Source organism: Nuphar pumila, chromosome 4 (genome assembly GCF_984573655.1).
Source record: "Nuphar pumila chromosome 4, dmNupPumi1.hap1.1, whole genome shotgun sequence".
Lineage (NCBI taxonomy): Eukaryota > Viridiplantae > Streptophyta > Magnoliopsida > Nymphaeales > Nymphaeaceae > Nuphar > Nuphar pumila.
This window is the reverse complement of record NC_143252.1, coordinates 35788404-35802052: the sequence shown is the minus strand read 5'-3', so window position 1 is coordinate 35802052 and position 13649 is coordinate 35788404. Positions and strand designations below refer to the sequence as shown.

Here is a 13649-nt window from a genome sequence, read left to right as displayed (position 1 = left end):
TCAACGAGACTCGTTTTACCGAACCCAACCTGAACCACAACCTATAGGGTCCGGGTATGGTGACAAATAAGAAAACTCGATTAAGAGTTGGGTCCGGACTTGAAGGTCCGATTAAGACACGAACCTCGAAAAAGTTTGTGAAATTTTATACCGGACCTGAGATCAACCCGAGTTCAGATTAAGACTTGCAATATTTTAATATAAAAATAATAAAAAATATTATTTTACCCGGTATGGTCTGGGTCTGATTCATGTATGGTTTTTATTGGGTTTGAGTATGGTTTCTCTTATAATAGATTCTTAAACCAGAGTCCGAACCCGATACCATACCAAAAAATCTAGTCCAAGTCTAAATCCACTTCGGTCTAAACTAAACCCAACTCATTGACACCCCTATCGGAACTGGCTCATTCTGCCGTACTTACTGTCTATGTCGATGTCAGCCTAAAACTTCTAGTGCTTACCCTTCAACCCCAGAGTATTGCCAAGCTTTGGCTTACGCAGGACCCATGGGATTTGAACCTAGACTGCCCGTCGAACGGTCTAGCCCCATCCCACTACACCAACCCATTTTCCAAGCACTATCGCCGCCATGTTGCGCTGCACGCTGTAAACCCCAATCTCGCAAGCGTGAGAGCTAAGAAGCGTGCTTCTCGCTTCTATCTTCTTCGAGAACCCTCCCTGTTCCCGCCACTGTTCCTGCAAACGAACGCAAACGCAAGCCAACGGATCTCAGAGGGACGACGATGAGTCAAGGAGAATCGTCCGATTAGGATTTTCCGCCGGCCATGGACTGCATCGTCGCATCGAGCAAGGTCGCATTCCGAGTCGGCTTCACCGGCTACAGCGGCCACCTCCGGCTTGAGCCCCTCCCTCCCGTGGACCGTCCCACTGCCCTGTCCTCTCTCCCCGACCTCATTCTCGTCGGTACTCGTTTCCCTTGCTCCCTTTCGCCCTTCCCTTTCTTCATTTGTTTCAGTTTGTGTCGTTGTTTCCGCAGCCGTCGGCATCGGAGCCGGAAACGATCGAAACGATCAGGAATGAGATTGAGGAGAAGTATCTGCTTCCGCGGCTGGACGACGACGAATTCTCCCCGGCCGCTTGCGGTCGCCAGTGGGATTTCGACTGGTTCGATAGGACGAGAGTCCAGCTCGACCCCTCGATGCCGCGAACGGTCGTCGTTCCTTCCTGGGAAGCGCCTTTCAGGCGGCCGAAACAGAAGAACGCCGTGGAAGACCCGCAGTCGGCGGATTTATGGATTCCTGACTCGGTGGAGGTAGGAATGATCCTTTTTGGCTACTAGAAGAATGTTGTTGTTTTCCTAGATAGTAATTTTCGGTACATTGTATGTGAATTATGTGGAAATCCGCACTTGGACGGATTTATGAGATTCAGAATCCCATGCAAATCTCATTTGCACAGCTAACCAAACATCAGAAAATGAAAATTAGAAACGGAAATGTGATTTGAAATCAGATTTTGGAGTGAATCTCATGTGATTTCAAATCACAAGGTGGAATATGTGATTTGAAATCACATGACTCCAAATCACGCGATTCCAAATCACATGAAATGCAACCAAACACGTGTTTACCGAAGGTATGAGTGATCCTTTATGGCTACCAGAAGAACGTTGTTGTTTTCCTAGATAATATTTTTTTAGTATAATGTACGTGAATTATACAGGGAGTGAATCGCAGCCGTGGCTCTATGTTAAATATGACGAGGTCCTAACTCCTATGACGTAGGAAATAACGTTCGAGTTGCATTGACATACAATTAGGCCGTACGATATGATTCGTTGTGGTAAGTTATTATTGCATGGTATACTCTACATAATGCATCGGTATTCTGATGATAACCATTTGTAATCAGTAAGATTCTCTATTTAAACATATATAGGCACTGTATGGCCTCAAGGGGAAATGAAAATTACTATCCTGATCTTTGGATTAACCCCATCGCTCATTATCGCTAGAGTAGGAAGACATGTGGGAAGCGATGCATGAAGCAGGTTTGAGAAGCAGTAGGTTCAAAATTTAGGAGGGATGGAGAAGGGGCAAGCCAGAAAGGAAGCAATGCTTGGAATCGTTTGGGAAGTAAAGTAGGATTTGTTTGGAGCAGTAGCGGGAAGCGAGGGAAATTACGGGAGTCAGGAGATCATAATCTTCATGTTGGATTCGACAAATCCAAGTCACATTATTTTAAAGAAATACCATGAAAATAAGCACAAACGGGAAGGATCATTGTGCAGATAGACAAGAATGGCAGTGTCCAATAAGTTTTACTTTCTATATAATCATCCATGGAATCACCAAAAGAAATTTATACAATCGATTGGGGCATATTCGATAAAGCTTGCTGCTACAGAATTTGAATAAAAATTAACTAAGCTGCTTAAACATTTATTGTAAGGCAAAAATTTAGTATCATATGTCAGATACTTTATTTTTGTCATAAGGTCGGTAATGGACAATTCAAAGGAAGAAGTAAAACTGCACAGGAAGAAACCCATCTGCCTCGGTTCGTCTTGTCCTTACTGAAATGACCAAAACTCCCTTATCTTGAAAAATTTTGCTCTAAGAAAGAAGATATTAATGGAGTACAGATATTTTTAAAGTCTTCCGGACTCCTTTTTTTTCCCTTTTGAATAGCATATATATTTTCCTGGAGTTGTGATTTCCTTTATATAGGAAATGTGGGTTCTGAAAATGGGCGTCATACTTCCTCGGCAATTGGAATTGCAATTCTGGGTTATGGGGGAATCATTTATTCCAGCTGCTTTTATGCATTTAGGACGTGAGAAAGCCCGAAAGCTGGGATAGGGCAGGACATTGAATTATAGAGGAGAATGTGTTATCTTAACTTGTACCAGTTTTCTGGACAAGAAGGTGCATCCAGGCATCCTCATCTAGCTGTCCAGAAAACTGATAGATGTTTGGATATCACAATGTTCTCCGTAATTTGATATCCCAACTTATCCTGGCTGTTAGGTTGGTGGGTGCACCAATACTGCCCAATTAGACACAAGCATTTCTGGATTTATAGCTGGAAGTGTTATGGTGTTTGATATTCCTCTACTTCTCATCATCAAAATTTGTTTATCTTTTTGAGATCTTCACATCCTTTCATTGTCAAATTGGTACTCCTGTTGTATAGATTGAGATGATGGAGTTGATCAGTGGTGCAGATGATTTTTTTTCTGTTCCTCGAATGCCTGGCCCTGCAAAGGATTTTGTTAGAGGTAGCAGCAGCAATCACCCTTTTCGCCCTGGAGGTTTGGAACAATCCCACTCGTCGGATAGGATTCTTCCTGAGGGTGCTTTGAACGGCGAGTGGGTACGTGAAGTACTAGATGGTGGAGCTGCTCAGGCTGTTCCTCCAAGCTTCAAACAAAGCCTGGATCTTGGTCCTCTGAAGGTATCCAGGATTATAAATCTTCCTGTCTTTTACTTATGAATTCTATGACACCCATTTTGCTATTTATTTTCTGCTAATATGGTTGATAAACTTTTTCTGTTTGGAAGGCTCATGTGTATTCATGGAACATTGTCAATGAACACAATGTGTTACAGAAGCCCTTGGTTGAGAAAACGGTTAGTCATTTGTTTAACTCCCACTGCTCTAGTAAATAGTGGGCAAATGGTATCTTTGCATGTCATTTTGGCTGGTCAATTGTTTTTTTTTTATTTGTTTATGATGTATTTAGTACATTTATTTGCAATGAAAGTGACAGAGTAACTGCTATTTCCCACTTTTCATGTTTTGTACTTGACATTTGTATTTAAATTTCAGTTCACAATTCCAATCCAAGTCGAGACGTTCATATTTATTTAGTACATAAAAAGATCAATTTTCACCTTTTTCAACATTTATTTATGATGCATTTAGTACATCTATGTGAAATAAAAGTGACATAGAGTGATTGTTATTTCCCACTTTTCATGTTTTATACTTGACATTTGTATTCAAATTTCAGTTTCAAATATATCTGGATAGCATATAAAGGCTCTTGAAATGGGAGAGAAAGTAGACCTTGTGTTCATGACATTTACTGGTAGAAAGTGTTAGACCTTTTCCAAATGGATGTACTTACTAAGATTTATCAGTTTGTTATTCATCCTCTTATATATCAGTTTGAACCATTCTGTCTGTAAGATGGTTACTTTATATCTGACTGTTCCAAGCTTGATTTGTTATTATAGAACATCTAAGTTCCAGTGAAACTTGAAAAGGCCCAATCTGATGTTCATGAACTTGGAACATGGTAAGATATAAAGTTGAAAACAAATTATCCTATCAGTTTATAAGGATGTCGGATATGCAAAGTGACTAAGCACTTTAGAGTAAATGCAGTACAACTGTACAAGCATTGCATGACACTGAGAAGAATTCTCTGCACAATATTAGCATCTTCAATATGCTACTTTGTTGAGACAGCTGCTTTCAGTTCCTCATGAATTGACACCATCACCTGAACTTAAGGATCAGAATGGGTTCACATTTTCTTCTTTTTTTCATCTAGAAGATATAAGCTCTTTACACTTCATAACTTGTGTATACTCCATGACTAGTTGCATATTTGTGACATCTCGGGGTATCTACTTTTTTAATATTCTGAGTGCGTATTTATTATCTTTTTTCCACAATAAGTTTGATACTTCCAAGATCATATTGTGAATCTTTTTTCTTTGTTATTATTGTTTTTACTGGTTTAATTTCTTGCAGACAAGCTTATCTTTGCACTTTGAGAGTTTATTCAAAAAGGCATTGGAACAAGAAGTAGTTGAGCAAGAAAACAGTGATGGTGAGTTTGGATAATTAGACCAAAAGATTATCGTAGTTACTTTTCTGGCTGCATGCAATTGTAAGAATCTTTCTGTTTGTTTGGGATTTTTTTTAACAGAGTTCTATGTTTCAATGTCTATATTCATCGTGCATTTTTGAGAAATAATATGTTGAGAAGCTGTGACTACTTACAATCACTGTTGGCCATCATCAATAGCGAGCATAAGAAAGGGATGATGTTAACATTATCATGTGTATCTATTGAAAGCTACTCATAACACTTTGGGATTGTTCTATGTTAACATGGTAATTTACAGTATTTGTGGGCCTACTTGTGAGTTTTGGCATGGTTTTGCTTTGGAAGAATGTGTGAACAATCATTATGGTTGGTGATTTGCAATATAACAGTTTTAAATATCATCACGAATTTGTGGTCAAAAGACGGTCAGAAAATTTAAGGTTGGGTGACACTGTGAATCCCTTGAGGTAGAAACTTAATCCATTTTGATGGACAATGTTCGTGTCTGCAACAGCGGTAGGAATAGAAGATGCACTTTTGTGCACTATTTAGCATAAGATTTTGTTTTCTAACACTGAAATTATGTGAATACGTTCGGTGAGCAGAACAAATCCAGTTGCATTAAATTATTGACACACATTGGAATTCAATGGCCGGAATGCTTATGGTTGATTTGTAGTGGAGTATGAATAGAAGTGATAAAATATGTCAGAAATAAATGTTCTTTTTCATACAAGTGTTTAGAGTAGATGTCTCCATTGGCTTAGTTATATTTTTATTTATTTTATCCTTTCTGATGGTTACTTTTTCCTTATGGAGGTTGAATCATGCATTTAGCTCTTTGGCTTATATATATTTGGTCTTTTTGTTGTTGGATCATGTTTATTTGGCTGACAAGTCACATACTCCAACAATATCATGCAAACCTGCTCCATTTGTGCATATCTGCACTCATGTCCTTTGATTTATTTTCACGAAGCAACCTAACCTATCACTAGAGCTATGTCACATGGACACTTCACTTAGCATGCGTATCCTGTGTTGGTAGGACACAACACTCGGACACAATCACACCAGTTTCATGCACAGTCAACATTGTGTCATTAACTTTATCTATTCTTTTTATGATCTTATTTACTTATTTCATATTCACTTGAGTTCTTTTTTCTTTTAAAATTTGTCATCAATTACATTACATTTTAATTTCAACTTAGTTTCATTAATTGATGTTCCTAATTATAGTGATTTAGAATTGTTATGTTACACATGCACACAGATACATCTATATATGTGTACAGCCATGTCCATGTGTCCTAATTCTTGAAAATGATCGAATCGTACCAAGTGTATCTGCATTGTATCCTGTTCCTGCATCCATATCCATGTGACATAGCACTAGATCTATTGCTGCTCTCTGATGTTTAATTGTTAAATATATACAATTTATAAGCTATGTACCTGCCGTTTTTCAAAGTGCAAACTCTGGTGAATTCCTAAGATCATGTTTGCTCATACAGGCAATGGGGCAGACAATAAGTGTAGGGGTCAGTATCTTGTGAACTTAATGAGGTCTTTCAATAAATGTCTAGCAAAAAAAAAGGAGGGGAACATTAAAAGCTAACAAAGTGTATAATCAGTAAGAAAACCAAGGCTCATTTAGCCAACAAAAAGGCCTTGTATTCTTATCTATCAGCTCAATTCAACTCTTAAGACTGTTTTGTTGTTGGAGGAAATACCTCATCGAGGTTACTGCTTTTTTTAGTTGGAACTATTTTACTCGTCTCTAACCTTTATTTTTTGCTTAAGATTTGGCAAGAATTAACATTTTTGCCAGGTTCAAGCTATATTAGCCATCTGATAAATAAGATTAGTTTTTTAAGATATACTTAAAACACCATGGTATATGGTACTACACCACTAATGGTGTTCTTTCTGTGCAGAAAATTCCTTAGAAATAGAGTCTGTTATTTCAGAAGCAGAAATTGAAAAGGAAAATGTTGGAAGTGCAGCTGCTGAGTCCATGGTTTTAGATGCCATACTGTATGAAGAACATGAAGATACATATCAGAACATAGAAGGTGAAGCTGCTGTTGGGCAACAAGAGAAGGAGGTAAAGAATAAATACATGATTTGCCCAACATTCGTAGTTCAAATGTAAGGATTTCTGGTGGGGAGAGTGCATTATCTTCGTGCTTAATAAATTTGATTCACTTATGCTATTTAACATCTTGTTTAAGATCATGCTTTTCCTGATTAATGATGAAATATTGTATGACAACTTTTATATTTTTCTCCAATGCATGCTTTCCATGTGCATGATATTCGGCCATTAATAAATGTTATGTTTAAGATCATTATCTTGGTGGCTTGTGACAGAGCATAGTCTTGAATACTGGGATTAGGTTTATGTCTTTTTCTTTTTTTTTTTTGAAATTTATGTCCGTGTCTTTTTCAGGTGCTACATGTAAGAATGGCCCACTCGATCTTGCTGGAATGTGAGAATGAGGCGTGAGAGAGAGAGAGCTGCGGCAGCAAAGGAGGACTTCACACTTGAAGTCGTGCCCTACTTTATGTTTATATATACATATACAAAACAGTAACTGGGTTGGACCAAATATTTGGATCCATACCCAGACATAAAGTTACAAGTTACATTGGAGAACTCGACCCACACTGGAAAACCCGATCCAGTTTATGATACAGTCTTAATACCCTCCCTCAAGTTGTGCATGGTCCTGTACCATGGACAACTTGCCTTAAAGATACCAAAACCGCGCACTCGTAAGTCCTTTGGTAAGTAGATCATCAACTTGATCTTCTGTTGGTACATAGACTGGAATAACTTCTTTGTCCTCTACCTTCTGTCGGACAAAATGTTGAGCGATCTCTATGTGTTTCGTTCGACCATGGTGGATAGGATTGAAAGCAATTTGAATGGCACTTTGATTATTGCAAAACAGATTCACAACCTTCACTTTTTCTCCTATCTCTGTTAATAAATGTCTTAACCATGTAACTTCGGCAGTGGCAGAGGCCATGGATCGGTACTCAGCTTCTGTACTTGAACGCGCAACAGCACGTTGCTTCCGACTACTCCATGCTATTAAGTTTTCATTAACATACACACAATACCCAGAGACTGACTTTCTATCGTCTGGATCTCCTGCCCAATCTGCATCTGCATACACTTCTAGTGGTCTATGTTCTCCTTTTGCCTTTGATTGACGATAAACAAGCCCATCTCCAAGAGTACCCTTCAAGTACCGAAGAATTCTTTTAACTGCATTCATGTGTTCTGTACGTGGATCGTGCATGAACTGAGAGACTTGATTCACTGCATATACAATATCCGACCTCGTAAAAGTAAGATATTGAAGCATCCCAACTAAGCGACGATAATATTTCGGGTCCCCATAGATCTCCCCATCTTGAGCACTGAGTTTATGGTTTAACACGCTAGGAGTATTCAATGGCTTGCAGTTCTTCATTCCTGACTTCTCCAGAAGATCCAGAGCGTACTTGTGTTGGGTCAACAAGAGGCTAGTATTTTGTCGATCCACTTCAACCCCCAAGAAATATCGTAGGACACCCATGTCCTTCATCTTGAACTTCTGATTCAATATGATCTTTGTAGCCTCTATATGCTTGCAAGAACTTCCTGTAATAATAATGTCATCTACATATATGAGAAGTAAGGTGTTGACCTGATGTTCTCGAAAAATGAACAATGAATGATCAAGTTGAGAACAGACAAATCCATATCGTTGTACTTCAATAGAGAAACTGTCAAACTATGACCGAGATGCTTGTTTTAGTCCATAAATAGCTCGTCGCAACCTGCAAACATGTGTCTCAGGATTGTTTTCTGCATAACCAAGAGGCTGCTCCATATAAACTTCCTCCTTCAGATCGCCATGTAAGAATGCATTTTTAACATCAAGTTGACTTAGAGACCATCCATGCTGAACCGCCAAGGATAACACAAGTCGAATGATTCCCATTTTTACAACTGGACTAAAGGTCTCGTCATAGTCTTCTCCATATGCTTGTGTGAAGCCTTTAGCGACTAGTCTTGCCTTATATCTTTCAATGGATCCGTCAGGTTTGTACTTAATTTTATATACCCACTTAGACCCTACAACATTCTTATCCGGAGGCCTAGGAACTATTTCCCAAGTCCTACATTCATGCAAGGCTCCCATTTCTTCATTCATAGCATCTGCCCATTTTGATGACAAGGAGGCTTGGGAGAAATCGATGGGTTCTTCTTGTTTTTCAACCTGTGCAACGAATAACTGCATTTATGTGGAAAAATTCTCATAGCTTACCCATCTTTCAATAGGGTGTCTGATCCTTTCCGAACGTCTGACATGCTCAGTTATGTGGGGTGTGTCCCTTCTCCTGACATACACTGCCCCTTTGAATCTTCTGTCATCTGGACGAGCAGTGTAATGAAAAAAGGCGGAAGCACCAATAGAGCAAAAGTCACTCTTTAAGAGTGACCACTAGAGCCACGAACACAAACACCAAATGTGCACACACAAAACTCTCAAATATAGAAAATGACTTAAAGTCATAAGTTGGATATTATTGAAGAAAGGAAGAGAAGGGTGTAAAACCCATGCTTACAAGAGGAGAAAACCTCCTCTATTTATAGAGGAGTGAGGCACTATGAAGGGACCACAAGGGGGCTCCCTTGTAGACGTTGGGAGCCCCAACGGTCAGAAATCTGACCGTTGGGGCCCCAACGACTACAAGAGTGGGGCCCCTTGTGGTCTTGCAAAAAGACAAAATAAAAAAGAAAAAAGTAAAAAGGAAAAAAGGAAAAAGTAAAAAACAAAAATACATTGGTTGTTTTTACAAAAATACCCCTATCGGGTATTTCACTAAAAAAGAAATAGTATATATATACATATATGTATATATATACATATATATACGGATGTATATATATATATATATATATAAGTATATGTATATATATATACATATTTTAACACACCCCCTCAAACTTTACGGAGAGAAGACCGAAAGTTTGCTAAGGAGAAACATAAAACGTGGAGTTGGGAGCGCCTTGGTGAAGAAGTCAGCTAGTTGATACTCTGAAGTAACATATGGTAATGAGATAGTCCCTCTGAGGTATTCGTCTCGAACATAATGGCAATCCATTTCGATATGCTTGGTCTGCTCATGAAAAATGTGATTGCTGGCAATGTATATCGCACTTTTGTTATCACAACAGAGCTTGGTGGGAGTGGAAATGGGAACGCCCATGTCAGCAAGGAGACTTCTGAGCCATACAATTTTCATAGTTGCCATTGCCATGACTCGATACTCAGCTTCAGTGGATGACAGTGAAACCTTCTGCTGCTTCTTGCATCTCCACGAAATGAGGGATTTACCTAAAAAAATACAAAGACCCGTTATTGAGATTCGATCATTGGGATTTCCTCCCCAGTCAGCATCAGTAAAAGCAGTTAAGTCAAGAGATGAGGAAGAGGATAAAAAGAGTCCCTTGGATATAGTATTTTTGATATAACGCACAATCCTTATTACGGCTGCCATGTGAACCGAAGTAGGTGCATGCTGAAACTGGCTTGCTGCATGAACCGCATGAGCTATGTCTGGACGTGTGATGGATAGATAGGTGAGAGATCCGATTAATTGACGGTAGGGGGTTGGATCCTCAAGAAGAACACCATCTTCAAGTCTCAGTTTTGCATTAATAACTTCGGGAGTCTCAACTTTCTTTTCATCAGATATTCCTGATTTGGTACAAATTTCTGCAGCCAATTTCATTTGAGATAGGATGTACCCACGCGGGGAATAAGCCACTTCAATCCCTAAAAAGTATCTCAAATAACCAAGGTCAGACATGTCAAAAGTTTCTTTTAACATAGACTTCACATCATTTACTCCCTTTTTGTCATTTCCAGTAATGATCATATCATCAACATATAGTAGAAGTCACCTGTCCTTTTAACAAAAAGAGCAGTGTCAGTATAGCAAGAAGAAAAACCTAAATTGATTAATACGTTACTAAACCTATCATACCAAGCTTTAAGAGCTTGCTTAAGTCCATATAAAACCTTTTTTAATTTCAAAATTTTTCCATTTAAGTTCATACCTGGAGGCGGTTTCATATAAACTTCTTCATTTAAATTACCATTTAAAAAAACATTTTTGACATCAAGTTGAAAGATAGGCCATTTTTTAACTGAGGCTATAGCAATAAGAGCTCGAACACTAGTCATTCGAGCAACCGGGGCAAACGTTTCATCATAATCTACCCCATACTCTTGGGCATATCCCTTGGCAACCAACCTAGCCTTATATCTTTTCAATGAACCATCACTCTTAGTTTTTACTTTAAAAACCCATCTACATCCAATGGGTTTCTTGCCATTGGGAGGATCAATGATTTCCCAAGTTTGTGCCATTTTAAGAGCATTAAGTTCAAGTTCCATAGCATCATTCCAATGAGCATATTGCTTAGCATCATTGTAATGAGATGGTTCATGAAAGGAGTGAAGAGCAAGTAGGCATGCTCGAAAGTTAGGAGAAAAGGAATCATACGAAACAAATCTATTTGGTATTTTGGAAATCCGATTTAATCTTCTTTGAGAGGTCTCTTCGATTGACTCATTTTGGGAAATTTTTTCAAGGGCACAAGGAGGATTTCTTTCATTCCTTCTAGAGTAGACTTGAATTTGTCTTGAAACATTTTCTTCTAAATTTTGATCATCACTTGGATGTTCAAAATGATCTTCGCTAAGGGATTCACTAGGATCAATATGATCATCTATGATGTTTTCTTGAGGCAACAAGTCAAATAGAAAGGAATAATCAATATTTTCATTTGGTTGGTGCGAAAAACCATTTTCCTCTTCAAGGAATGTGACATCTTTAGAGATATAAAGTTTGTTCTTAAGTATGTCAAAACATCGATAACCTTTTTGTTTTTCGCCACCCAAAAAGATACATTCAATAGCCCTAGGAGAAAGTTGATCATTTTTATGAGTTAGAACAAAACATTTACATCCAAAAATTCTTAGTTTTTTATAATCGGGAGACATATTGTAAAGTTTTTCAAATGGAGGAAGATTTTTCAAAGAGGATGAAGGAGTTCTATTGATAAGATATGTAGAGGTTAAAAGTTAAAACTGCTTCGGCCCAAAAAGATTTTGGAATATTTCTTGAAATTAATAACGTTCTTATAGTTTCTATTATGTGTATATGCTTTCTTTTCGCAAGATCATTTTGTTGCGGAGTGTTGGGGCAAGAACGTTGGTGACAAATTCCATTTTCTTTTAAATAGTTTTGAAAATCACTGGACATATATTCGCCTCCCGAATCGGACCTAAGAATAGATAGATTTCCCAAAAATTGATTTTTGACCATTGCATGAAATTCTTTAAAGAAGGAGAAAACTTCGGATTTGCGACTTAGAAAGTAAATCCACGTAAATCGAGTGAAGTCATCTATAAAGACCACGTAATACGAAAAACCTCCTTTAGACAAAATAGGGGAAGGTCCTCACACATCGGAATGAATAAGTTCAAATGGCCGAGTGGTAAAGTAACTTCTCTGAGGAAATGTAGTAGCTTTAGATTTCCCAAAAATGCAATCTGTACAAGTCATGTAATTGTCTTTACAAGTATTGTTCAAAAACGAAAAAAGAGACATTTTTACAAAATTTGGATGGCCAAGTCTCTCATGCCATATTCCAATACTTTTGTCTTTAACAAGATTGCAAGATGACTTAGATGGAAGAGTCAAAAAATCCATAAAGTAGAGGTCACCCCTTCTATGGACTTGCCCAATCAGCTTCCCTGACTGGAGATCCTGCACGGTGCAATCTTTAGGTGAGAAAGAGATTTGACATCCATGATCGGTGATTTGAGAAATGGAAAAAAGGTTTAAATTAATCTTAGGAACGATTCTTACTTTAGGAACGAAAAAGTTTTTAAAATCAAGTGTTCCAATACTTTCAATTTTTAATGATGTGCCATCGGCCGTTGAAACACAAGAGGATATGGGTTCGGAAAAAACATTTGAAAGAGAGTTTTTATGAGATATCATATGAAAAGAAGCACCGGAGTCTAGTATCCACATACCTGGAGGTGATGAAGAGTAGGCGATGGCGGCACCGGATGTTGAAGGAGAAGTCTTGAGAATATGTTGGAGAACTTCAGAGATGTGATTTAGAGTTTCTTTGATATCTCCTTCTTTGGTACTTTCTTCCTTCTTTGGAGAATTTTCTCCAACCGCGGCAACCTTCCCTTTGAGTTTTGGACAAACCGGTCTAATGTGTCCCGGTTCATTACAATAATGACATATTATTCCCTTTCTAGGCCCATTACTATTTTTGTTAAAATGGGGAGGTCTATATGCTTTAACATTCGATCCGGGCCTAGTAATGGCCAAAACTTCATCACTCTTAATGCTCAAGCCAAGTCGAGTTTCTTCTTGACATATCTCGGCAAGTGCATCTTCAATAGGTAGGGCTTTGCTTCTATGGAGAAGAGATGCCCTTACTTGTTCAAATTCCGGGCGAAGACCATGAAGAAATTGAAAAAAATGTTCCTTTTCAATTTGTTCCCTTCTTAATTCAATATCTTCCGGAGCCACCCACTTAGGCTCAAGAAGAGCAAGTTCATCCCAAAGAGGAGTTAGAGAACTAAAATAGTCCCGGACACTCATATCCATTTGTTTGGTGGAACGGATTTTTTCTTGACAAAAAAATTGTCGAGCAAGATCCTTTTGGGTGTACATACCCTTAAAGAAAAACCAAGCCTCATTGGCCCTTCTAAATTTGGCAATATTAGCACAATTTTTAAGG

The 13649-nt window shown here is 38.3% G+C and overlaps 1 protein-coding gene across 1 annotated transcript in view; it reads left to right on the top strand.

Annotated features, from left to right (window-relative positions):
- The first annotated feature begins 620 nt into the window (after nt 1-620).
- Nucleotides 621-13649, top strand: part of LOC149839979 (DExH-box ATP-dependent RNA helicase DExH11-like) — an 87832-nt gene continuing 74803 nt past the window's right edge. Inside the window, exons 1-6 of the mRNA XM_090002954.1 lie at nt 621-923; nt 1001-1276; nt 3160-3420; nt 3528-3596; nt 4729-4807; nt 6748-6917. Of these exons, the coding sequence (XP_089859080.1) occupies nt 789-923; nt 1001-1276; nt 3160-3420; nt 3528-3596; nt 4729-4807; nt 6748-6917 (990 nt within the window). The 5' untranslated portion in view covers nt 621-788. The remainder of the gene's footprint in view (nt 924-1000; nt 1277-3159; nt 3421-3527; nt 3597-4728; nt 4808-6747; nt 6918-13649) is intronic.